Source organism: Phyllostomus discolor, chromosome 14 (genome assembly GCF_004126475.2).
Source record: "Phyllostomus discolor isolate MPI-MPIP mPhyDis1 chromosome 14, mPhyDis1.pri.v3, whole genome shotgun sequence".
Taxonomy (NCBI): Eukaryota; Metazoa; Chordata; class Mammalia; order Chiroptera; family Phyllostomidae; genus Phyllostomus; species Phyllostomus discolor.
The window spans coordinates 47,169,183-47,194,184 of record NC_040916.2 but is presented as its reverse complement, the minus strand read 5'-3'; the positions used below and the strand labels follow the sequence as shown (position 1 = coordinate 47,194,184).

The 25,002-nt window shown below is 48.5% G+C and overlaps 1 protein-coding gene across 3 annotated transcripts; it reads right to left on the bottom strand.

Annotated features, from left to right (window-relative positions):
* Positions 1–763: 763 nt before the first annotated feature.
* SELENBP1 (selenium binding protein 1) lies at positions 764–21,416 on the bottom strand. 3 transcript variants are annotated; one of them, XM_036015153.1, is made up of 12 exons: positions 21,353–21,416; positions 6,075–6,131; positions 5,779–5,891; positions 5,338–5,523; positions 4,555–4,675; positions 3,189–3,371; positions 2,757–2,935; positions 2,212–2,290; positions 1,998–2,119; positions 1,653–1,745; positions 1,380–1,498; positions 764–1,176 (listed from the first exon to the last, which is right to left on the bottom strand). In XM_036015153.1, the coding sequence occupies exons 1-12, from the start codon at positions 21,399–21,401 to the stop codon at positions 1,014–1,016; spliced, it is 1,464 nt and encodes a 487-aa protein (XP_035871046.1). In that variant the 5' UTR covers positions 21,402–21,416; the 3' UTR covers positions 764–1,013. The 3 variants fall into 3 exon arrangements, with proteins under 3 accessions (XP_035871046.1, XP_028359004.1, XP_035871047.1); XM_028503203.2 differs by lacking the exon at positions 21,353–21,416 and adding an exon at positions 9,295–9,431; XM_036015154.1 differs by lacking the exon at positions 21,353–21,416 and adding an exon at positions 7,699–7,821.
* Positions 21,417–25,002: the final 3,586 nt, after the last annotated feature.

The following is a 25,002-nucleotide window of genomic DNA, read 5'->3' as shown; positions in this document are numbered from 1 at the left end:
CTTAAAACAAAGACACCTTTGTGGAAGATTGAAAAGAATGTGTATCAATCCCTGAATGCTACTTGATCTTGCCTTGGGAAGAGAATAAAAGGGCCAATAGCATTACCACTTGGTTGTTGTCCCTTAGTTTCCTGAAGTTTCCATCCCAGACCTTTTATAAGCGATTGAAGACATAGTGCAGTGAAAGGACACATCTCCGATTTGGCCAAAGTTCTAAAACACCCAGTGAGGAGACCAGAGTACCAGGGCCTGGTCTGCAGAGTGGGTGCACAGGGATGTTCCCAGCCCTCCTGCAGGGTGATGCTCCTGCCGTCCAGGTAGGAGGGGACACACCTCACCTCCCACAACTGTGTGCTCTCTGGGGAGTCTTACCGGCAGGGGGAACACATTGCACTATTTATCTTCATCAAGGGTCTGGGGCATTCCCTGTGTGTGAGGACACATCACATTCTCCTGGGGAGAATGGGTGAAATTGTAGCTTCTTTAAAAGAAAGCACAGAGTTTTCTTTTTTTAAATTTAGAAACACTGATTGACATTCTTTTCCTGTAGATGGTCTTGTTACAACCACACCTGAAATTTTCAGGTTCTGTCTGGCGATAAAAGTGATATTTTGGCACCATTAGCATCGTGTTGGACTCCCCGGTATGAACTAGTTATCATAATCCCAGAGTCCTCTTCAGGGGCTTCCCATATGAGACAGAAAGGGTCAATAGAAGGGAAACCACAGGCCCCATGCCCCCAGAGACAAGGTAATTTAAGGAATAGATTCACCGGTTTATTATTTATTTATATTTTGTGTGAAATAATTTGAAAAGCTCATGTAAAAACAGCACAGTGAGTAACACGTAACAGTGGCTGGTAAATGAGAATACCGCTCAATACATTTCAACAGCCTCATCTTGACCTTGGCGGGCAAGCCACCAAGGGTGGTGGCCCAGAGAGCCCTGAGGGAAGCCAGGCGCCTGGGGAGGTGAGGGCTCAGAATGCGGCGTGGAGCTCTGAGGGGTGAACTTCAGAGCCAGATGTCAGAGCTGCAGTCGCCCCCAGGGTAGCGGAGCTCATGGGCCAGGGCAGGGCCCAGAGGCTCCTTCCCAAAGTCCACCAGGAAGGTGGGGTTCAGCTTCAGCCCTCCCTTTTCTGTGTCTACATCAATCTGCAGCATCACAGAGCCTTCCCTGGTGACAATGGGGAGGGGAGAAGAGAGAGGTCAGGGGGCGCTGTCCCCCTCCCCCAGACTTTGTGAGTGTACAAGTGGGCTCCTGAGTGGGAGTGGGGTCTGTATGGTGGGGGCAGGCGGTGTGCCCAGGAGTCCTCAGCAAGCCAAGTGACCCATGTGGGAAAAGACTGGGGAGGAGAGCCCAGGCTGTCTGCTTCTCACCTGATGAGATCAGGGTAAAACTGCTTGTCCCAGGCACTGTACAGCGACGTAGTGACATAGAGACGCTTGCCATCTAGGCTAAGCTGGATCATCTGAGGGCCTCCAGGCACCCGTTTCCCCTTGGGAAAACCAGGGGTCAGCATCCAGGATGCTGGAGGAGATCATAGGTACCTCCCAACCCCCAAGAGCATCCTCACACGCTGCCCTCTCCCCTCGCCCACGCTTCTCCGGCCTGGGTCTGAGTGTGAGCACGGGCAGGGGAGAGATCCTTACCTTGACCACCAGGGGCTCTGGCTGCGATTTCAGCTCCTGGTCCTCCAGCACTTGCACAGGGCCTCCCTTCACAATGCTGCCCCCCAGGAAGAGCTGGGTGGGAAGGGGAAGAGCATGAAGGACAACAGTGCAGGGAGAGCTGCTTGCCTCAGCCAGGATCCCTCCCTCCCTCCCGCTCCCAGCTGGTCCAGGACTCCCCGCAGTCCTGGCCCGCACCATCCCTCAGCCTGCACTTTTGTTTTCCTTGTACCTCCCTTATCAACCCCCAACCTCTTCCCTCTTCCTCACGTAGCCTCTCTTCTTCTCCTTCTCCCCTTTCTTTTCACCACCCTGCCAGGGCCCCACCTGTCCCGTGAGCCGAGGCCTCTGAGGGTCAGAGATGTCATACTGCCGCAGGTCCCCGTGCAGCCAGTTGCTGAAGTAGAGGAAGCGGTCATCCAGGGACAGCAGGATGTCAGTGATCAGGCCTGGGGTGGGGCTGCAGTTCAGAGGCTGTAGGGACTCCTGATCCCCAGGCTAATATCAACCTTCTGATTCCCACCCTTCCCTGGGCACCCACCTGGCATTTCAGGCAGCATCCAGCCCTTCACTTTCTTGGGGGGCACCTGGATAACCTTCTCCACTGACCAAGTGCCTCCCTGCATTGGGATTAGGGGCAGAGAGGTCAGCCTGTCAGAGATGGAGATGGGGGGCAGACCTGGTTCTCCCCAGGGCCTACTGCCTACAGGGAGACAGTGGATACAGGGCCTCATTGCCACCAAGGTCTAGTTCCAGCACAAGCTCTTTAAGACAGGACTCATGTCTGCTTCACCACTCTATGCCTAGCACCTGGCACAGCAGCTGGCATAGAAGCTCACACAACATTTTGTTGACTAAGTGAATGAATAAATATGGCCAGTTAGAGTTAAGGTGGAAATAGCCTAGGACTGAGAGTACAGAGATGGGTAGGTGGCCCTGGTTTTGGTTCTGGAGAAATCTGGGATGGCAGAGCCAGGCAGAGAATTCTGGCCACTCCTAGGGAGAGGGGAGCAAGTGTCATGGCTACAGCAGGCTGGACAGAGGCAACGACAGGACTGCGGGACAGGGCCAGAGGGCGCGTGTCACCTCATTCTTGAAGAAGCGCTGGATGGTGGAGCTGAGGGCACAGCCCACGAAGCCCTGGGCAGCAGCTGGGTTGTGCAGGAAGCGGACTTCCAGGGGGATGAGCCCGTCCTGTAACTCCAGGGTCTGCACGATCTCATGGTGCTGCCAGTCCCACACGTATAAGTGGCTTCCATACAGTCCTGGGTGGGAATGGGCCCGGGGATGGGCTCCAGATCAGACCTGGAGGGCACCAGGAAGGGCTGGGGCCCAGCACTGGGCGGAAGTTTGAATACGGCAGGAGGACACCCGCACAGCCAGAGCGCTCCGCACATCCTACACCATCACTCGCAGTCTGGGGTCCGCATGAGGGAAGTGAGAGGCTGGAGAGCGGGGTTTGGGAGCAGAAAGAGGGTGTGTGCCCATGCTCCCGCGGACCCCCAGGGCAGTTCTCACCAGCCTCTACATCGGCAGGGTTGAAGCCTTCTCGTAAGACTTTGGGAGCTGCCCATGCGGAGCTGACCATGACGTTGTGTCGAGGCTGGTACCAGAAGTCGTAGCCCAAAGGCGCAGCACCCCCCGGTCGCTCCCACGTCCCCTTCACATCAAAGGTCTCTCCATCCAGCAGCACAAAACCCCCTGAGCAGGGAAGAAAGTAGGGTGGCAGTAGGGACCGTGGAGAGACTACCCCCACCCAGCCCTCACTCCAGGCCAACAGGCACCCAGTCCGTTACCTCCCACTAGGTTTGTCAGCTCCTTAAATTCGGGTGTCCAAAAGGTCTCACCCAGGGGGTCAGGTGGGAGGTGGGGACTTACTCTGTGCCCCCACCACACATCAGCTTCATCTTTCTCCTAGACCACGGGGGAGGTTTTTCTCTCACTGAGCCAAGAGACCTTCTGGGACTCAGCAGCCAGCACCTGCCTCACCCTGCCTCCCACTTTCAGTGCGGGGTTCCTGCCTGAGTCTAAGCTCCGTTCTGCTCACTTCCTTTCTCCATGCAGCAGACAGATTGCATTTATTTGTAGTTCAGCATGAATACTCAGTGTGTGTTTCCCTTCTGTGTATGTTGCGACATGTTGACACTTCTTTACAAAACGACTTGAGTCTACTCCTAAGTGTCAGTTAAATCTAGGAATGTCATGGTTCTGCCATTTCCTGGAAAAAGCAGTTAAGTAGAGTCTAGTGCAGTAAAAGTAACTGGATGACCCTTAGCTGATACCCCACTGCAAGCCCTTGGATGGCAGCTCTGATGAAACAGGTAAGGCTTGGAGAGAAGCATCCCGGCATGGTGATAGGACATGGATTCCGGGGCCTGATCGCTGGGTGTGAGTGCCAGTTCTGCGACTCACTAGCTGTATGATTTAGGGAAGTTACTTAACCAATCTGCCTGTTTTCCAATTTGTTAAACAAAGATCGTAGCAGGATGCATCTCCTAGGTTGTGTCTGTCACAAAGTGGATATTTCATAAGTGTCATCCCAATCACCAGAAAAGAGATAGCAAATGTGGAGATTAAGGATCCCAAAAACTGTGAGATTTGCTCATAAATGTGCTACGGCTGGTATTAAATGTATGTGTTTTCTGGGGCCATATCTGTGCCCACAGGCTCCACAGCAGATTGTTGTAACTATAACTTTTAAGTGAATTCATTAGCCAAGGCTCATTTTCATAGAAAAAAAAAATGGAAAGAACTGAAGTTACTTGACTGCAGTTTAAACATTGGATGAGACTAAGCCCCCTGTTATCCCTAGGTCAGTCCATCTTTTCTCTTCTTGGGACCGGCTGCCTCCACAGGTGTGCCCGCAGTGCCAGCAGCTAGCTACCTTTGCCATTGCCGTTGAGGTCTCCCAGGGTGCTGATCATCACCTCCCCGCTGGGCAGGCAGTGGCTGGTGTGGAGGTAGCCCAGGTCACACTTGGCATGGATGTCCTTGGGCTCAATGACCTAGAGAGCGGTAAGGACCGGCATTAGAATGTTACAGGGCTGGGCGTGCCCACTCCCTGCTGCTTGACTCCCCCACGTCTATCTGCTGACCCAGTCCTCTTTCCCTCCAACACATGGCATGAGTTTCCCTGCGGGAATATGGCAGAGATTCAGTCTGGTCGCTTCTGCAAACCAGCAAGAGAGAGTCAGAGCGACTGCTAACTCCCAAGGCAGAAAGCATGGATTTCTCTCCCATCCCAAGGCACTCACAGCCCTGTGGGACCGTAAGCTCCTCCTGGGCTGGGCCGATGCCAGTGTCAGCTTTGTGTCACCAGCAGCCAGCAGGGAGTGCTCGCTGAAGAGGAAAGTCAACAAAGTGTGGAGAGGAAAGAGTGGAGGCTCCTGCCTAAGAAAGCCATGGGCTCCGGACTGGCTGGGAGAAATGGCTCCTCCCCACTCAGGTAAAAACAAGGAGCCTCCCCAGTGCTCTCCAGTTCCCCGCCTCACAGTGCTGGATGGCAACCTGTAACTCTCCGCTGAGTTTAACCCCCTCTCTGCCGCTGAGCCCAGACTCTGCCCAAGAGCTGGAGGCGGCTAGTTTAGTTAAGCATGGTTTCCCACCCACAGGCTGCCCAGGGGAGGGGTGCGTGAGGGTCTATAAGTGATGGGGGCAGAGAACATGCCTTGTGCAGCTTCGGGGCGCGGGGCTCGGCGCCCACATCCACCACATAGATGCGGGAAGAGATGAGACAGGGCAGCACCAGCTTGGTGCGGGACTTGGTGCTGTCCCCGTAGCAGCTGCTGCACGTGTTCCACCCCGAGTGGTGCAGCTCGTCCTTCAGGTTGGGCATGGGCAGTCGGTGGATGACCTAAGATGGGAAAGGGGCAGGGGGTGACGCTCTGTTTGCTTTGGGAATAGGCACCCACTGGACCCACTTTGGCTTGCAGTGCAGTGCAGGCTGGATCTCAGCACTTCCCTTGGGCCTCTGGGTGCCCTTGTGCAGTGAACAGCCTGCACCACCATATCCAGGGAGGGCGAAGAAACGTGGGGCTGGGGAAGGGCATCCCCAGGCCAGGGCTAGAGCTGGGATCACAGGGTGCTCTGCTGTCCGAGCCCCACCTACCTGGCAGTACTGAGGAGACTTGGGGTCAACATCCACTGTGGCTAGGTAGTCTGGGGCCTCAATGCCCGTGTTTCGGTAAATACAGGGCAGGTAAACAATCTCCTCCCTGGGCCCTGGAAGTAAAAAGCAGGCAGTGGGGATGGTGGGGTGGAGAGGAATGGCAGGGACAGCACTACGTGTGCCTGAATGTGGAGGCCAGGGTCTGGGGTCCCCTAGCCCCAGCAGCTATGGCATCAGTAGAGGGCACTGGCTTGCAGTTTCTTCCCAAGGTGCTGAGTCTGACATCTCCCGCTTACCTTTCATGGCCTCTAGAGGGGTAGAGTACCCGGGTCCACACTTTCCACATTTGGTAGCTGCGGAAATAATGCGAAATGTTGATAGAACCACACTCTGGAGGCTGAAGGTTGCTTCCCTACCTGCTGCAACCCACCCTCCTACCAGGGCCAAGGCAGATGCGCTGTCCCAGGTCCCAACCCCGGTCCATCGCTCCAGCCATCCTCCCAGCACCCCAAACCCCTGATGGCATTGGGTGGGACTAGAAGCACTGTGAACATAGGACCCGAAGGCAACCAGACACTGCAGCACCCAAAGGAGAGCAGGAGAAGGGCCAGGGCAGTGGAGGCTGCCTGGTGCAGTGTTCATGACACTGACTCGGGTCTCATTTTCAGCTGGTCGCTCAGGAACCGTGGGAACTTAAGCACATTAATGAACCTCCCCAGTGTCCATTTTGAGGAGAGTAACCAAGAAGATGTAGGTAGGTGTTTAGCTCTGTGCTTGCTGGTTGGAGCCAGGGAAACTGGCTGTTACTCAGGAACAGCCCCCAGGGTCAAGTTCACTTCCTTCACCAATAGGTGTCTCTTCCAGAGACTGGGACACTTTGTGCTCTTCTCCCCTTTGGGTCTGGGTCCAAGGCTGCTGGCCAGAGTTTGGATTATACAACTGAGGATCTGGTAAGAATTAGGAGGCTGAAGTTCAAGGCTACAACGCTGATAGGACCTGGATGTCTTTAGAACAGTTTTACCCTTGGTGGGCCCTACTTCTGTTGGGAACCGCCCTGACTGGTATCAGAAGCTGAAACCCCCGCCTGGGCTAGGGCTGAGGGAACGCCCTTGGAACCGTAAGCCAGCAAGGAGACAAAAGCTTATCTCCCTGGCAGGAATGCTGCTTCTGCTGCTTTATTCATAACTGAACCCCCAAAAGCTTGGTCGGTTAGCCAAAGACGGGTAAGATTCCCCACGGGGGGAACGACCTAAGCCAGGCATGATCACTTTGGGAGGCCCCCCAAAAGAAGGACTTGGGGGGCTGCAAAAGAGGGTAATGGACCCTCGCTCCTCGGCTTTGACATAGCCTGAGTTCTCGTCGTCTGGGAGAAAATCTCCGTATTGCCTTAGTTCCCGTGCTAAGCCTGAAACAATGACAGGGTGGTGCAGCTTTGTGCTGAAAAGGGGCGATTCCCTGGGTGATCAGGCCTAAGAAAGAACATGTAAATTACTGTGAAACCTTCTTTGTTTAGAATGCTCTCAGTTGAATGAGAGGGGTCCAAGGAGGAAGTTGGTTCCTCAAAGTCTTACAGCTCTTTGACCCCAACTCAATAGACCAGCAGAGTTCCTTGTTTTCTATGGTTCCTTACTTCCCCCTGATGAGTACTGTACTTTACCTGAATTATTATGCAAAATAAGCCCAATAAAAGCAGGTATGGACGGTAAATCAGGGCGCTCCCCACTAGGGGGGGTGGCCATTTCGTCCCTACTTCCCCACAGAAACTAGTTTGTCTCTGTGCATGTTTTGTTCTCACGTGTTTTTCGGCGAGCCATCCACAGCGTTCTGTGGTCACTGCTGGCCGGTGACCCACGCGCAACATACTTCCTTTATACAAAAAAACGGGGTGTTTGGCCCAGCCCGGAGAGCTCAGAGGCCCACCTGCCAGAGCTGTACAGTGACTTCCCTGTCCCCTGAAGCCTGGCAAGAGAAGCCACACTGATCTTCGGGGAGCATGTCAGCTGATGAGAAGGAGGGCTGCCTGGACCAGGCATCAGGCATCAGGGGTTGGGGCCTGGCCAGGAGGAAAGGCTGAGAAATAACACAGAGGGAGCTGCAGGCTGAAGGAAATCCCAGAGTGGAGCTCTCAGGATGGGACACTCCTCCTGCCCGGTGCCAGGGCCAGTCTGGCCAGTGTCCTGGCAGCTGGGGCCGCATGTGGGGAGCCAAGAGCAGCCAGGGTGGAGCCTGCACTGCCGCCTGGGCCTAGACCTCCAGCCAGGGAGCTGCCAAGGACTTAGGAGGCTCAGAGGCGGTGGCGGCGTTTAGGAGTCCAGAGACCCGGTTCAAGCTCCTGGTTTAATATCTACTCTCTCCACTTTCTCCCCTTCATTTGCTAAAAGTAGGTAATAATATCTGACCTTCTTCTCTAGGTAAGTATGAAGGTCACATACGGTGTGTGTGCAGGAGGACTTTTGTAAAGGATAAATGTGGGTAGGGCTGTACCAGAGCTGGTGTCCCAGGCAGCAGGAGTGGGGGGGGGGGGGGCGCGGGCGTTGGGGGCAGGGTGAGAGGGAGGTTCAGTCCACAGGAATTAAGGAGAGTTGTTCTGCTACCCAGCTGAGCTGTGTTGAGGTTTGGAGGGGGAGAGAAGGGGGCAGGGAAGGAGGATCTGGACATGGAGAGGGAAGGCGATTCAACACTCCAGGCGTGAAGACAGAGATACAAACACTGCCAAGCCAAACAGAGACTGAGAGAGGGGAGAGGCGAAGGAGTCAGGAGGTGAGGCCACCAGCATCATCTCCCCGCTCGCTCTCTGAGCATCAGCACCCCCTCTCTTAAGCATCTCAAGCCAGATCTCTGAACATCTTTTGGGTTTGAGATGAGTTTAGGGAAGCTCATTAAGTTTTCCCAGTGCCAGGCTGGCTGCTGGGCATTCTGCCGGTACAAGAAAGAGACAGATTTAAGGGGACAAGGACCTCGACACTTCCAACCAGACCCGAATGCCTCTACAGCCTGACATCCATTCCCACAGTCAGGGGAATAGAAAGATTTGGGGGATTGAGGTGGAGTGGGGGTCAACAGGCCCCAGTGAGAGAGAGTGGGCTTCCCTGTCCAGCAAGAGGGACTGGTGATTCAAAGTGGCTAGAGAGCCGCCCTGTACATTGAAGGCCTGGGTTCTCGACTCCCTGCAGCAAGAAGCTGGCCCAGAGCTGACATCAGGATTGTCTCTTACGGTAACTGCCAGGGACATAGAGGTTCCACTGCTAAGTGCCCAGTGCCTGATTGTCTCCGCTGCATGAAGGCACCTGGACCCCAGGCCACAGCTGGGGAGCTGGCAGTGGGGCCCAGGGTCACCTTTCCCAGCACCATTCCCAGCTGGTAAATGCAGGGGTGGAGTAGGGGTGGGGACAGAGGAGCAGAGTCCAGCCCTGTGTTCCGTAACCAGCTACCCCCACCCAGCTTTTCTGCCACTTCTTGTAGGGTGGTCCAGGTGGGCAGTGTGGGTTCGTGGTGGTCAGAAGGCCCCCTCCTTACCCATGTTGCTGCCTGGCACGTTTTGGTCCTGCTGGGTCTGCCAAGAGAGGGCAGAGAAGGGAAGCCGTGCTCGTGCAGAGTCAGGAAGTGCCTGAGAGGCTGTGCTAGGGCAGGAGGAAAGGAAGGATTTTATGTGACCAGGGGGTTTGGGCGGAGCAAGGGGAGGGCCAGGGCTTCAGCCCAGAGTGAATGACTAAGGGCAGCTGGCCAGGAAACTCTCACATGGCCGGGGCCGCTGGTGTTTGAGTTATGGGGGTGTGTGTGCCTGTGCACATGCAGCCCTGTGCTGGGCCTGTGCTCAGCCTGGGCAGGCATGAGTTTGTGTCTGTGCCTGTGCGCCCCCGTGACACCCCTATCGGTGCTTCTACGTATTATTGGCTGTATGAGTGTGCACCAGGGTTGTGAATATGAGCCTGTGTGTGAAAATCTATGCTCCTGTATGCATGAGTGGGCCTGTGGGAGTGTATCTGTAGATCTGGACTTGTGCGTGTTCTGTGTGCTTATGTGATGGGTGCCTGCCAGAATGTTTAGCCTGTGTGGGCACGTACACACGTACCCATGTGAGTGGTAAGCTTGTGTGAGCACGTGCATGTCCCACACTTGTTCCTGGGCCTCCAAACACTCATGTCTGTCCTTGGACCTGCCTCTTGGCATTTGCAGGCACCCAGGGCCGTGGGCCTGTTTGCTCCTCCTTGCACAGCTAAGTGAGCTCCCCCCTGAGATGATCCTCTTATTCCAGACATCTGTGCTCCCAGAGGTGTGACCCTACCCTCCAAAGCCTACAAAACCCATGTCATCCTGCCACAGCTGCCCAACAGGAACCACGACTGGATAGTGTCCAGGTTCACTTTCCCCTGGCCCATTCATTCTCCTTGAGCTTTGAAGTGCGGTAAACTCCTCAGCGCCCATCACTGCCCTCCTTAACCTCAGGAGGTGGAAGTGGAGCGCCCCCTGTTCGTGTTCCAGCCTGGTTCCTCAACAGCTCCCCAGAGTCGGGTAGCAGAGCCCCAGGGCAGCCCACCGCAATGCCGCTGTGCCTAGCTGACTTATGACAAGTCACAAAACTCAGGGTCTTCGTCTAAACAGCTGGAGGATTCAATGAGTGCCAGGGTGCTGAGTCAGCTACTACAGTGTCCCAGGGACATGCCATGATCCCTAGGCAAATGGCAAATGCTTGCTGAAGAAACAAAGCAAGACTGAGGCCTGATCTGTGACTCTCTCGGGGGCTGCCCTCCTCCGGAGTCACCAGGGTTTGAACGGCTGGTCAAGGAACTCCCCCAAACTGGTCTCCATCCCTCTGTCCTCCAAGTTGGCTGCCTGACAGGGTGCCCCTGCCCCACTCTTCTAGGAACCTGATGATGCTGTGTCTAGAGCCATTTTTAGCTTCTTGAATGAAAGCTCTGGGCTGAAGTCTTATTACACAGTGAAAGGAACAACACTTAGGCCTGAAATTGCCGACAGAAAGGGCCACAGGGTTTCCAAACCAGAGTGGAGGGAAGGCGAGCAAAATTGGTCCTCGGCATGCAGGGTGCCTGTCCTCCTGGTTCCCATGGGTGAGCAGGGGTTATGAGTCCACAAAGGAAGGTCCTCTGTGGCTGCCAGGGCAAGGTTCCCTCTCATCCCCAACATCACTCACTCCCTTGACCCTTTCCTGCACCTGCATCCTCACCATTGCACTGGTGGTCAGCCAAGCTCTCCCAAATCAGCCCAGGGCACAGCTGCCGTGCAGTCCCCGTGCAGTCCCCGGGGGGCTGCTGCTTCCTCTCCTCTCTCCTGGCCCCAGGCTGCCTCCACTCACCCTGCCCTCACCCTGCCCTCTGGTTCACCTCCTCCGTGGGCTCCATCCCCTACCTCCTCTCTACTCTCCTGCCTTTTGGCGCCCACCCAACATCCAAGATCTGAAAGAGAAAGAAACCTCATCATCACTCTTCTCAAAAGCTCTGAAGGCTCTAACTCCAAACAAGCAGTTCTTTTGCTTTTCCTAGAGTCTGTCACTGACTGCAAGTTCTCTCACGCACTGTGCCCTCACCTAGCTGGTCTTTGAGGCTCCTCCAAGGCGCCTTTCACCTCAGGATTTCTACCCAGATCCACCTAACTCCAGAGCTCAGTTTTCCAATCCCTCTAGGCTCTTTGCTGTTTGTTTTGTTTTGTTTCTTTTGGTGGAGAGGAGGGTGGAGAGGCCCAAATCCAGAAGGACTGTGGAGGGTTTGGTGTTTTGTTTCTGGAAGTTTCAGGACAGAGAGGCTCCTTCTCTGAAATGGGGACACGGGAGTGAAGAACAGATGTCTCTTGACTGAGCAGTGGAGTTCATGGAGGAGGCAGGAGGAGGGGGGGGGGGGGTGCCCTGTGAGGCAGAAAGGACCGACACACATGCTTCCAAGTGCGAGCCGTGGTTCTTTGCAGTAGCGCTGGAAGAAGGGACTGAAAACCCATGTTTACTTCAGCCCTGATCGGGGAGGCCCAGAGGGTTGGGTGTCATCCTACAAAGTGAAATGTCGCTGGATCGATTCCCCCAGTCAGGACACATGCTTGGGTTGTGGGCTTGGTCCCCCTCAGGTTGCCTGGGCAGGCAACTGGTCAATGTGTCTCTCCCTCTCTTCGTCTCCCATTCCCTCTCTCTAAAAATAAAAAAAAATTTTTTTTAAGAAAATCCATTTCTTCTTGATACACTGCTGTGCTTTTTAACTAATAAGCATGTATTACCTTTAACCAAAACCCCAAATAAAGACTTTTAAAGTGTATATTTTAAAAAGACATGTATATTTTAAACGTATACATTTAAACTATTTTTCTATATACATAATATATGCATATATAAAGAAAAGATGATGGACGATCATACATGGCAGGTGAGGGCCCCGTGGGGGGCACAGGGGGGGACCAGCCCTGCCCCCTTTCTTCCTGCAGACGGCCCACCAACCCGCCTGGCCTGTCTCCTCGAAGACGCACGTGTGCGCGGTCGTTCATCACCTGCTCCATCTTGCGCTCCATAAACATTTCTGGAGCACTCGTCTTGGTAGAGAAAGTGGTGAACAAGGTGGTTTCTGCCTTTGCAGAGGTGACATTGTTAAACAGCAAACAAAGTAAATTAGAGCCCTGAACGGCTTCTGTGAGTGAGTCATGAAGTGGGGAGCGCCCCACCTAGCAAATAGAGAGGAGCTCCAAATGGCTTAGAAATAAAAAGGTTTTTAAAGGCAAGACAAGGAAGTTATAAACAAAAAGATTGTTTGGGGTTTAGATAACCTACTTACGGGGATAAAAGGGACCTATGTGGCTGGCAGGCTGCCTCTTCTTTAGGGTGCTGACCGGAAAACTGCACACTGGCCAGGTAAGGCTAAGTTCCTGGGGTAACCGCAATTAGATTAGGGATTAAGTCTTGGTTTGCTTAGGACAAATGACTCCCTTTGGAGTGTTTTGTTCCTTTTAAATAATGCACCCCCCTCTTTGGTCAGACTCTGCATTTAACTGGAGATGTGATCAAAATTGAAGTCATTAGTGTCACTCACAGCTACTGCTCTGTCGTCCTCACAGCTTTGGTCAGTCCTTTGTGTGGTACCCATAGGTCATGACATTTTTGTTGAATTTCTGTGATATTAATAGGTCATGACTTCAGCTTCCTAGTGTTTAAGTCAGTTGGTCATTATCTTCATTCATTTTCTGATGTCCCAGTCTTAGGGGGAGCATTTGCTTGGTGGTTAGCACTGTGGATATTTAAAAGCTTTTGAGAGAATACAATGCACCAGGGAGATTGTTATGATTATTATAAGCAGGATAATTCCCAATGGTTGGACTGCATTTCAAAACCATGGTCCCTAAGACCCAAGCCAATCAAAAGCAAACAAGTCATAAAAAGACCCTGCTGAAGAAGTAAATTTCTTTCTTTTTTCTTTTTTTTAATCTCTCAGACATCCAAGGAAGTCAGGCTATCATTAGCTAAAGAAGTCAATTTCTTAAGTCAAGTGGCTTGACCAGGCATTTTACATAACTGAGTTTCAACTTCGCCAAAAGTGTTCATTCAGATGCAGAAGGCAGTGTTAGCTACAGCATAGTTACCTCCTTGATCAGCTAAAAGATAATCAAGGATCATTGTATTTATTTTTTTAAGATTTTTATTTAGTTTTTAGAGCAAGGGAAGGGAGAGAGGGGGAGACAAACATCAATGTGTGGTTGCCTCTCGTACACCCCTTACTGGGGACCTGGCCCACAACCCAGGCATGTCCCCTGACTGGGAATTGAACCAACAACCCTTTGGTTCACAGGCCAGTGCTCAATCCACTGAGCCACACCAGCTAGGGCCCATTGTATTTATTGAGAACAATATTGACCAGTGACAGCCTTTGTTTTAGCAATGTTTTCTGAATTATTTTCAAGTTAAGGAGAGGTTTCTGGTCATATTCTCATTTATATTCACTCCTAACCAGGGAAGTATGGCCTTGCCAAAGGAAGAGAATCCTGAGTCGTGAATGTGTCCTGATAGGTCCTTTCTAGCCTGATGATATAAATCAGATGAGCTAACCAATGAGGTGTCTTTGTGGAAAGTTAGGGGCACAGTTAGATAACCTAAGAGTCATTGCCTGGTTATGTGCCAGCATCTAGGTATTTGTTATGCAAAGAGCCAAGGTCAGAAAAAATTTCCGCATATTGCTCGCTGATCCCGAAGAAATAACCCAGAGGCCCTAGCCAGTGTGGGTCAGTTGGTTGGAGCATTATCTCTTACACCACATGTTTGGGGTTGGATTCCCAGGCAAGGCTCATACCCAGGTTGTGGGCTTGATTCCCAGTTGGGGCCCCTCGTTAGGAGCCAACCACTCGATGTTTCCCTGTCACATAGATGTTTCTCTGTTTCTTTCTCTCTCACACTCCTAAGCCCTCAAATCAATAAACATATTTTTTAATTAAAAGAAAAAGAAATAACCCAGCTGACTGGCTGTGAAAGACCTGAGTTTATTAAGCTTTTCGTGTGCAGGAGGGGCTGCCAGCCAGTGAGGGTTCCCGTAACACAGGCTTTCCTAGTGCAGGGTTATGTAGAGCACAGAAAACAAAGCAACAGGGCACGGGGCCGGTGAGGGGGTATGCTCACTTGCAAGCTGCTGTGAGATCAAAATGTTAGCTATTTCTCTGTAGTTGTTTACAGTCTGGGCTCACATCTAGAAGCAGTTTCTGTTTGGCCCTTTCTTGACCGAGGAGCTGGCCAGGTTCCCAAGGTCTGTCCCACAGCACTCTTACAGATGGTTTTCGTCCGTTCCCACAGGGTGGGAGTGGGAAGGGGCCCATGTTCTCACATACCACACAGCATTTACAGGCTCAAGGAAAAGGATAAGCAGCACAAAGATAAGTCCTTCCACTAGGGATTGCTTCCACTGCGGTGGCACTGCTAACAGACACATTCACAGGGAGGGACTGTTACGTTTGCCTCTTGAAGTTCAGTTTTCAGGGCATTTTGGAAGCTCCTAGCCTGAAAAAAAAAAGTTGTTCCAAATTCCAGAGGTTATTTCCCTTAGCAGTGGCCTGGGAGATATGGATGATGGTATTAGCTTTCCAGGCCAATGGAAATTTCCAGAATAAAGGAAAGAAAGAGAACAAGGAAGGTTCATGGTTAAGTAAAGTATGAAGTCTTGATTTGGCATCATGGGCAAAAGCAGTCTACACTGATGTCAGCTACTTCTCTTCCTTGTCAGTTTGGTTTGGAGGTCTCCAGTGCTTGCATACGACCAGTTGTCGGGTTGAATCCTCTTCAGTTGTGAGATATGCACCCAAGGGTCAAGTCCCTGAAGTGTGGCTGCCATCTGGGTAGTGAGGAGGACCTGGTATAAGTCCGTCCAAGGAGACTGAAGGGCAGTCTTTGTTCTACTGATTCCAAACCAGAGGGGCGGGAGAAAACTGGGAATGTTGGTTTGCAGATAAGTAGCCAGATATCTGAGGAAACTAGATGAATTCTGGATTCAGTCCAGTTTACAGGTATATAACAAAACCTCAAAGACAATCATTAGGAATAGAATCTAATACTTACAAAGGTTAAAAACATAATATTTGTGGGGAGGGTTGGGAGGGTGGACTGGATTGGGAGTAAAAGGGAGAAAACTGTACTTGAACAATGATTAAAATAAAATTAAAAAAAAAAACATAATATTTTTCCCTTCAATTGTTGCCATTTTGTCAAATGGCATTTACTGCGACACAGTAAAACTAATTTATTTATATTAAATTTTGCTTGTTGACTTTTTAATTGCGTATTTATTGATTTTAGAGAGATAGAAGGGAAAGGGAGAGAGACAGAAAGAGAGAGATGTCAATCTGTTATTTCACCCATTCATGCCTTCATTAGTTGCCTCTGGCATGCACTTGGACCAGGGATTGAACCTGCAACCCAGACTCATTAGGATGACACCCCAACCATCTGAGCAACCCGGACAGAGCTTGGCTGGTAATTTTAAAAAGTGAAGAAAGAATTGACCAGATATGTATAAACTCTTATTAAGACTGCTTTGCTAGCACCCTGTAAGCAAGACAGCAGGACGATTTTTCCAAGGGGCTCTTATTGCCTCTGTAAGGTCAACCTTAGTTCTTTAAAACCGTCTGTTCATATCAGAGTGTAATCATATCTTTCCCAAATATGACTCAAAGCCTTGGTGATACGACCAATATTTTTATTTGTGTCCTGCTATAAGGAGAACAGATTCTCATTGCACTTAGGCAAGTAACTATGTTGTGAAGTAACATATGCTCCAGAGTGTCTGGATTTTGGAGGGATCATGTAAGAACGAGAAGCAAATTTTTGATTTGTTCACTGGGTATATTTTACCAAATTGTTGACAAAGACAAAATATTTCCCTAAATCTGGAAAAGCAGAACATTAGAGAGTCAGCAATATTTCAAACAGAAGTCATAAAAATTATAATCATATTCTTCAGTTAATTCAATCCCATCTAATTAATTCTTGTTGATCTTGATCTTTTTTTTTTATTTATTTATTTTTAGAGAGGGAAGGGAGGGAAATAGAGAAAGAGAGAAACATCAATGTGCGGTTGCTGGGGGTCATGGCCTGCAACCCAGTCATGTACCCTGACTGGGAATCGAACCTGCGACACTTTGGTTTGCAGCCTGCGCTCAATCACTGAGCTATGCCAGCCAGGGCTTTGATCTTGATCTTTTGTTAACAAATAACACCATTTGAGATATGCGCTACAAAGGAAGTAGGAAAACGTAGGGGTGACTGAGAGTACAGCATTAGATATGGTTCTCTGGTACATCCAGGCGCAGATTTGTATGCCAGGAACAGCACATATAAACTAAAAAAAACCAAAAAAACAAAAAACAAAAAAAACACAGTAACACACTAAGGCATACAGAATGCGTGTAGTGCATCAGGAAGCAGCTTGTGCAGGCCTGAGGCAGGACTGGCTGGACAGGTTGAGGTTTTTACCAGCTAAGCAGAATTTCTGAGCTCTGTCCTCCACATTCTTCTCATTTTGGCCAACTACACGCCCTCAGAGGAGGGGAACAGTGTTTACTGAGAACCTATTACCAGGTGCGACTGGCACAGGGCTGAGCTCAGCAACCCAATAGCTCAGTTAGCTCAGGTGCTGCCCTTAACAAACCTGAAGAGGTAAACAGCCTTTTCTTCATAAACCCTAGAGTTTAAGTCTTTCCCTACATTACTATTTTAGTATGCATCTCTTCAAGAATTGCTTTTTTAAGCTGTTTATTCTTTTTCTTTTGGTCAAACTCTTTATTATTATTTTAAATATATTTTATTGATTATGCTATTACAGTTGTTCCATTACCCCCCTTCATTCCCCTCCACCCTGTACACCCCCACCCACCCATGTTCCCTCACTTTAGTTCATGTCCGTGTCATAAGTTCTTTAGCTTCTACATTTCCCATACTCCTCTTGACCTCCCCCTGTCTATTTTCTACCTACCATCTATGCTACTTATTCTCTGTACCTTTTCCCCCTCTCTCCTCCTCCCACTCCCCTGTTGCTAACCCTCCATGTGATCTCCCTTTCTGTGGTTCTGTTCCTGTTCTAGTTGTTTGCTTAATTTCTTTTTGTTTTTGTTTTAGGTGTGGTTGTTAATAACTGAGTTTGCTATAATTTTACTGTTCATATTTTTATCTTCTTTTTCTTAGATAAGCCCCTTTAACATTTCATAAAATAAGGGCTTGGTGATGATGAACTCCTTTAACTTGACCTTATCTGGGAAGTACTTTATCTGCCCTTCCATTATAAATGAAAGCTTTGCTAGATAGAGCAATCTTGGATTTAGGTCCTTGCCTTTCATGTCTTAGAATACTTCTTTTCAGCCCCTTCTTGCCTGCAAGGTCTCTTTTGAGAAATCAGCTGACAGTCTGATGGGAACTCCTTTGTAGGTTACTGTCTCCTTATCTCTTACTGCTTCTAGGATTCTCTCCTTCATTTTTACCTTGGCCAATGTAATTATGATGTGCCTTGGTGTGTTCTTCCTTGGGTCCAACTTCTTTGGGACTCTCTGAGCTTCCTGAACCTCCTATAAGTCTATTTCCTTTGCCAGATTGGGGAAGTTCTCCTTTATTATTTGTTCAAATAACTTTTCCACTTGTTGCTTTTCCTCTTCCCCTTCTGGTACCCCTATAATTCAGATGTTAGAACATTTAAAGATGTCCTGGAGGTTCCTAAGCCTCTCCTCACTTTTTTGAATTCCTATTTCTTCATTCTTTTCTGTTTGGTTGTTTCTTTTTTCCTTCTGGTCCACTCCATTGATTTGAGTCCCAGTTTCCTTCCCATCCCTATTGGTTCCCTGTGCATTTTCCTTCATTTCACTTAGCATAACCTTCATTTTTTCATCTAATTTGCGACCAAATTCAACCAATTCTGTGAGCATCCTGATCACCAGTGCTTTGAACTGTGCATCTGATAGATTGGCTATCTCTTCATCACTTAGTTGTATTATTTCTGGAGCTTTGATTTGTTCGTCCATTTGAGCCATTTTTTTTTGTTGTTGTTTTGTTGTGCCCGTTACATATGAGGGGCAGAGCCTTAGATGTCCACCAGAATGGGGCAACCCAGTCACTAGGTTGTGACTCTGTATGTGGGGGGCAGGGTCCAAGAGGAAACAATGGCACTCGTTCTGCTCTCAGTCAGACTTCAGTCCTTTCCACCTCTTCCCCCAAGCAAATTGGGCCTTTCTGGGGCTAATTCCCATGTGGGTGGGCTTGTGCACGTTCTAGGACCCCATGGGTCTCTCCAATGAACTCTCCTGTGAAGCTGGGAGTCTCTCCCTGGACCTCAATCTCCACAAGTGTTTTCAATCAGTGCCCCAAGACTCTATTTCCTGGCACTGGGACCATGGGTTGCATGCAGTGCCTTGCTTCACAATTGCCACCTTGCTGGGTCTGCCAGTTGCCACCTGTGCCCCCAGGGTCTGCCCGCTGCAGTCTTGTGTGCCCAGGATGCCTTGTGTGCCTGGGATGCCTTATGCACCCAGTCCCACCTCTCTTTGTGCTGTGACCCCTCTCTGCCTGGCTACCTGACTCTGCCCCTCCTACCGGTCTGGATGAACATGTCTATTTTACTTCCTTGGTTGTCTGACTTCCATACAGTTCAATTTTCTGTCAGTTCTGGTTGTTATTCTATTTCTAAATTGTTGTTGTCCCTATCTTGGTTGTTCGAGGAGGCACAATGTGTCTACTTACACCTCCATGTTGGACAGAAGGAGAATTACTTTTTTAAAGTGTATTTTATTGATTATGCTATTACAGTTGTCCCTTTTTTCTTCCCTTTATTTCCCTCTGCCCTGCACCCCCCTTCCATCAGCATTCCCCGCACCCCACTTATTTCATGTCCATGGCTCATACATATAAAGTTCCTTGGCTTCTCCATTTCCTATACTATTCTTGGCCTCCCCCTGATTATTTTCTACCTACCATTTATGCATCTTATTCCCTATACCCTTTTCCCCATTCTCCCCTCTCCCTCTCCCCACTGATAACCCTCCATGTGATCTCCATTTCTGTGGTTCTGTTCCTGTTCCAGTTGTTTGCTTAGTTTGTTTTTGTTTTTTAGGTTCAGTTATTGAGAGTTGTGAGTTTGTCTTCATTTTACTGTTCATAGTTTTTATCTTTTTCTTAGATATGTCCCTTTAACCTTTCATATAATAATGGTTTGGTGATGAACTCCTTTAACTTGACCTTATCTGAGAAGCACTTTATCTGCCCTTCCATTCTAAATGATAGCTTTGCTGGATAGAGTAATCTTGGATGTAGATCCTTGGCTTGCATGCCTTTGCATACTTCTTTTCAGCCCCTTCTTGCCTACAAGGGGTTTTTTTTTTTTTTTTTTTTTTTTTTTTTGAGAAATCAGCTGATAGTATAATGGGAACTCCTTTATAGGTAACTGTCTCCTTTTCTCTTGCTGCTTTTAAGATTCTCTCCTTATCTTTAATCTTGGCTAATGTAATTATGATGTGCCTTGATGTGTTCCTTCTTGGGTCCCTCTGGGACTTCTTTGGGACTCTCTGAGTCTCCTGGACTTTCTGGAAGTCTCTTTCCTTTGCCAGATTGGGGAAGTTCTCCATTATTTTTTCAAATAGTTTTTCAACTTCTTGGTCTTCCTCTTCTCCTTCTAGCATCCCTATGATTCGGATGTTGGAACATTTAAAGTTGTCCCACGGGTTCCTAAGCCTCTTCTCATTTTTTTGAATTCTTGTTGTTTCATTCTGTCCCAGTTGAATGTTTATTTATTACTTCTGCTCCAATTCATTGATTTGAGTCCTGGTTTCCTTCCCTTCACTGGTGGTTCCCTGTATATTTTTCTTTGTTTCACTTTGCATAGCCTTCACTTCTTCCTCTATTCTGTGCCCATACTCAACCATTTCTGTGAGCATCCTGATTACCAATGTTTTGAACTCTGCATCTGATAGGTTGACTATCTCTTCATTGCTTAGTTCTGTTTTTGGAGCTTTGATCTGTTCTTTCATTTAGGCCATATTTCTTTGTCTCAGCACACCTGTTACCTATTAAGGGGTGGAACCTTAAGTATTCACCAGGACAGGGCAACCCACATCACTGTGTTGTGGCGCTATATGTGGAGGAGGGGTCCAAGAGGGAACAATGCTTCTTGCTCAGCTCTTGGCTAGCTTCCTGTCACTTCCCCTACTACACACAAGCAAATTGGGCCCTTCTGGTGCTGATTCCCAGGTGGGTGGTTTTGTGTACGTTCCAGAACCCTGTGAGGCTGGGAGTTTCTCCCACTGCTGCAACCCCCACAGGTTTTGACAACTGGAGGTTTTGAGACTTTCTTTTCTCTTGCTGGAATCCTGGATTGCATGCTCTATCTTGCACCCTAGGTGTTCTTCCCAGCTTATCCACACGCAAATGTGGGAACTCCTGGTCTGCCAGCTGCTGCCTTGCCTACCTGGTCCTCCAGCTGCCACCTTGCCACATGTCCTCTCCACTCTGGCTGCCCACCTCCACCCCTCCTACCAGTGTGGATGAATGTTTCTTCTTTAACTCCTTGGTTGTCAGACTTCCAAACAGTATGATTTTTCTGGAAGTTCTGTTTCTTTTTGTTGTTTTTTAATTTGTTGTCCTTCTTTTGGTTGTGCAAGGAAACAAAGTGTTTCCTACTCCTTCATCTTGGCCGGAAGTGTCAGATAAGAATTGCTTTCTAAAACCATAATTCCATAATCACACCTATACAGATTAATGTCTCTACTATTATCCAATATTCATTCAGTGTTCAAATTTCCCCTACTGTCCCATAAATTTTTGTATTACAGTTTGTTTATTTGAATCAAGATCTATAGAGGGTCCATACCTTTCCATTGTCTCTTCTGATAAATCTCTTAAATCTGGTTAATCTATGTAGGTGAGAAAGAGAAGTACCCTGAAGACTGATTTTCTATTTAAGAAGGGACTGACCAGAACAGAAATTATATATCTTGTTACACATCTAATCTGTGGGAAAGAGGGTAAGGTGGGTTTGAAAACCAACCACATGGAGTAGAAAAGGTACCAGCAACATAGGTTAGTTACAGAGACACAGGTGCAAGCTTGCCATCACACCCCACCCTCCCTCACCATTTCTCCTGTGCCAGGCCTGGCTCCAGAAGAGCTGAGACAGGGCCATAAAATGGCATTCATGCAATCATCTCCACCTTCACAGAGGCCCACTTGGATCTTGCATTCTCACTTAAGAGCTCTGGAAAGAAAGAATTGCATCAGTCTTGGTTAATGGCTCCAATTAATCCACCAAAACCCTTAGTAAAGCCTCAATTTTGGACACATTACGATACTGTAAATAAAATATCCAAAGGAAAATAAAAGCCATTTCTGTTTGAGGCTGAGATGACCTTTGGTCCCTGGAGTCATATCCCTGAGTCAGCTTCGCTACTAAGGCTCAGGACAAGCAGGAACAAATCCCCCCAACTCCCTGGGTAGCCCAGGGCCTTGGTTTTGTCACCTCAGCACAAAGATGCTGCCTGGGAAGAGGGTAGGGGATATTTCTCCAAGATTCCCAGAAAGACCGGCACGCAAGGCTTATACACAGTCTTGTCTTCAGCTCTACATGAAATTGGAGGGAGGCCTGGGAAGAGGCCTGTCCTGGATTCTGCCTTCCATCCACCATGTGTAACCTGTGTTTTCCACTAGGATCTCTCCAGGGTCCCGGCCATGTATAGACATGTGGAAAAGTGCTAGCAGGGAAGGGAGTATTGTGGGATTTCCTCTTCCAGTTTACCAAAAGTCTTCTCAACAACCAGAGTTTAAAGAAGTTTAAACAGAAAAAATAATGATTGCTCCCAATACATAAAGATTTCTAACTAATCAATTAGGAAAAGACAACAACACAATACAAAAATATTCCAAGAATATACAAATGAAAGATAAATCACTAATAAATATAAGAAAAGCTACTCAATCTTATTAGCAATAAGAGAAATGCTTGTGAAAAATAATATAAGTTTCAAAAATAAACAAGAGTTTCATAATATTCAAGGTTGGAGGGAGTGTGAAGAAAGGGCATTCTTGTGCTTTATGGCAAGAGTATTGAATGGGAACATTTTCAGAAAACAGTTTAGCAATACAGAGCATCATTTTAAATGGAAACCCACTTCTACTGACCTACTCTGTGGAAATGGACAAGTAATCAAATATATGAATAGCATGTTCATTCCAACTTGTTTAAAATAGTGAAAAGTTGGACAATACCAGTAGAAGAATAGTTATATATGTTATGAAACATCCATAATGTTACAGCTTTATATGTACTGACATGGAAAGACATCTAAGAAATATGCTGAGGGGAAAAAAAGGAGAAAAAAAACCCAGTATGATTCCACTTTATTAAAGCTATGTATAAAATTAATTAAACCATACGGTCTTAATTAATTATATTATTTTATATATTACTTAACATATAATATATAATTGGTATATATGTTCATTAATTTGGTTAAATTATATGTGGGGTTATATGTTCCTAAAAGAGGATTTCTGAAAATAATGCTTTTTCAATTACATCAAATACACCAAATGGAATACAGAGCGCACCTCTTGGATTACAGACAGCAACTTTTACTTTTCATGTCATGTATCACTTGTGCATTTTTGAAATTTTACAATAAACTTGAAATACATGCATAATTGAAAGACTGCAATAGGAACTAAAACAATGACACTGTTGCCTTTTAGATGAGTAAACACCTAACACGTGAAAATCCGGTCCTGGTGAGAACATGAGGACAAGGGCGCTCTTATCTGGGATGGGTGAATGTCGACTGGGGCCGCATTAACGAATGCCATTTGTCGGTACCTATCACAAGTTAAACTGTGCATACCACTTTATGTAGGAATTCCACTTCTAGGAAGCGGTTGATAGAAATACCTGGACAAGGAAGCAAGAAACAGGTAATAATGATAACAACAAACACAACAGCTATCACTCAGGAAATGTTTCATGTGTCCTTGGTGCTATGTACATATCAGAAAGAAATGAACCACATGCCTTCACATAAAAGCTAAATCTGTGCCAGGTGCTTCTCTGCCTTATGGAATCCGTACAAGAACCTGTGAAGTGAGCACCCTTGGTATGCCCATTTTACAGATAAGGAAGTTATAGTGCACAAACAAGATGGAACACACTCAAAGTCATGCAGCTAGTGAGTAGCAAAGTACAGGATTTGAATCCCGGCAGTTGGTTTCAGACTCCGTGCCTGTGACCACTACATTGGAATGTAGCAAGTCACACAAACTTCACAACAGCTCCTTGAGATTGGTGTTTGTGCTGTATTGTTGAGTCTGGCTAGCACATACAGCCCTTCTTATGTTTGCTGGAGGACAGAACCCACCCACCACTATAGGAACCAAAGAGGCCAGATACTTACTTTGCCAGGTCCCCTTGCAGCTAGGAGCAAACAAGTGACTCACTTGCACAGCCAGGTGTGCAAGGAAGACTCTAACACAGAGACATAGGGACAGTGGGGAGTGGGCTTTGCCTGGTGAGGGGCAGGCAAGTGTGGGGACAGCATCCAGCCACAGCAGCTCCAGGCTCCAGGGCCACTGGTGCAGCCAGCGCTGCACTTGGTATCTGAGAGGCAGAGGCAGTGCTCCAAGAGTGGGGTCTACACTAAGAACAGGCTCTCTGGCTGCTCCTAGCAGCAGTTCAAGCACACCTGCCACAGGGGCCTTATGACTCAGGGGATCCAATGGTACCAAATCCCGGGCCTGAGCTTGACAAACTGGGGGGATCCAGGTGGCTGTGGCAAGCAAACCCAGGAGAGTCCTCTGGTGGCCCAAAAAGGATGTTGAAGCCCAGGCCACTTGAGCAAGTAACAGTTCTCTTGATAAATAGTCTTTTGGGAGCTTCTGGTCCCAACAGAAACCAAATATGGGACTATGAGATACCAGGTGACTTTGAGACCAATGACCACCTGGCTAGTCCAGAATCTTACAAGCCCCAGGGTTCCCCATCCTCAAGTAGAGCTGGGTAGAGCCTGAGAACATCCTGGAGGAAGGAGGACGTCATAGATGCCCTGGTGTGCGTCTGGGTTGCCTTGTCTTGCCAAATAACAAGTGCCTCAGTCCACTCCAATGGCTTCAGGAGAAGTTATGCAGGAAAGGTATTGAGAAGAAAGAACATTCTAGCATATATCACAGGAAGACAACACCTTCCAAGTCTAGAGTGCTGACCTCAGGCTGCAGTTTGTACCCTGAACCAGCAACCATTCTATAGCACCATTTGTCTCTGAGCCAGAATCCATGATGGGCCCAGGACCACAGAGGGGTGGGAGTGGGGCCTCTCACCATTTCCCCTAATAACCTGTTCACAACATTTTCACTTGCAGTCCCTGCCTCTGGGCTCTGTTGGTTTCAAGGACTGGAAGCCTGCACAAAGAGGAGACACCAATAGTTCCATTGAACCAGAACCTGAGACAGCTACCTGGCTGTTTTTGGCTTTTTTTGCTGTAGAGTGAACAGGCAGCAAAGGGGAAGAAGATGCCAGCTGAGATGATTGATCCTCATGATTTAGAGACAACAATGTTTCTGTTACATGACAGGGTCAGGGAGGGGGATACCCCAGGGACACCTTGTTCCTGCATGTCCAGTGGTTCAGTTAACAGGAGACTAAAGCTGCAGAAGCAAGATAACCAAGAGTTCCTGTCCTCCAGGAACGAAGGTTTATGTTGCTCTATAAGAAAAGAACCAACTTAAGTCCTGGCTGTATAACTGAA

Bases quoted from the DNA above. Each gene is read 5' to 3' on its own strand.
- SELENBP1 (XM_036015153.1), bottom strand. From the start codon at position 21,401: ATGGCCCTGTCTCAGCTCTTCTGGAGCCAGGCCTGGCACAGGAGAAAT. The intron at 1,746-1,997 runs GTGGGGCCCTGG...CTTCCCACCCAG, and splicing joins GGCCTCGGCTCACGGGACAG to CTCTTCCTGGGGGGCAGCAT. The intron at 1,499-1,652 runs GTAAGGATCTCT...GGTTTTCCCAAG, and splicing joins CAGAGCCCCTGGTGGTCAAG to GGGAAACGGGTGCCTGGAGG.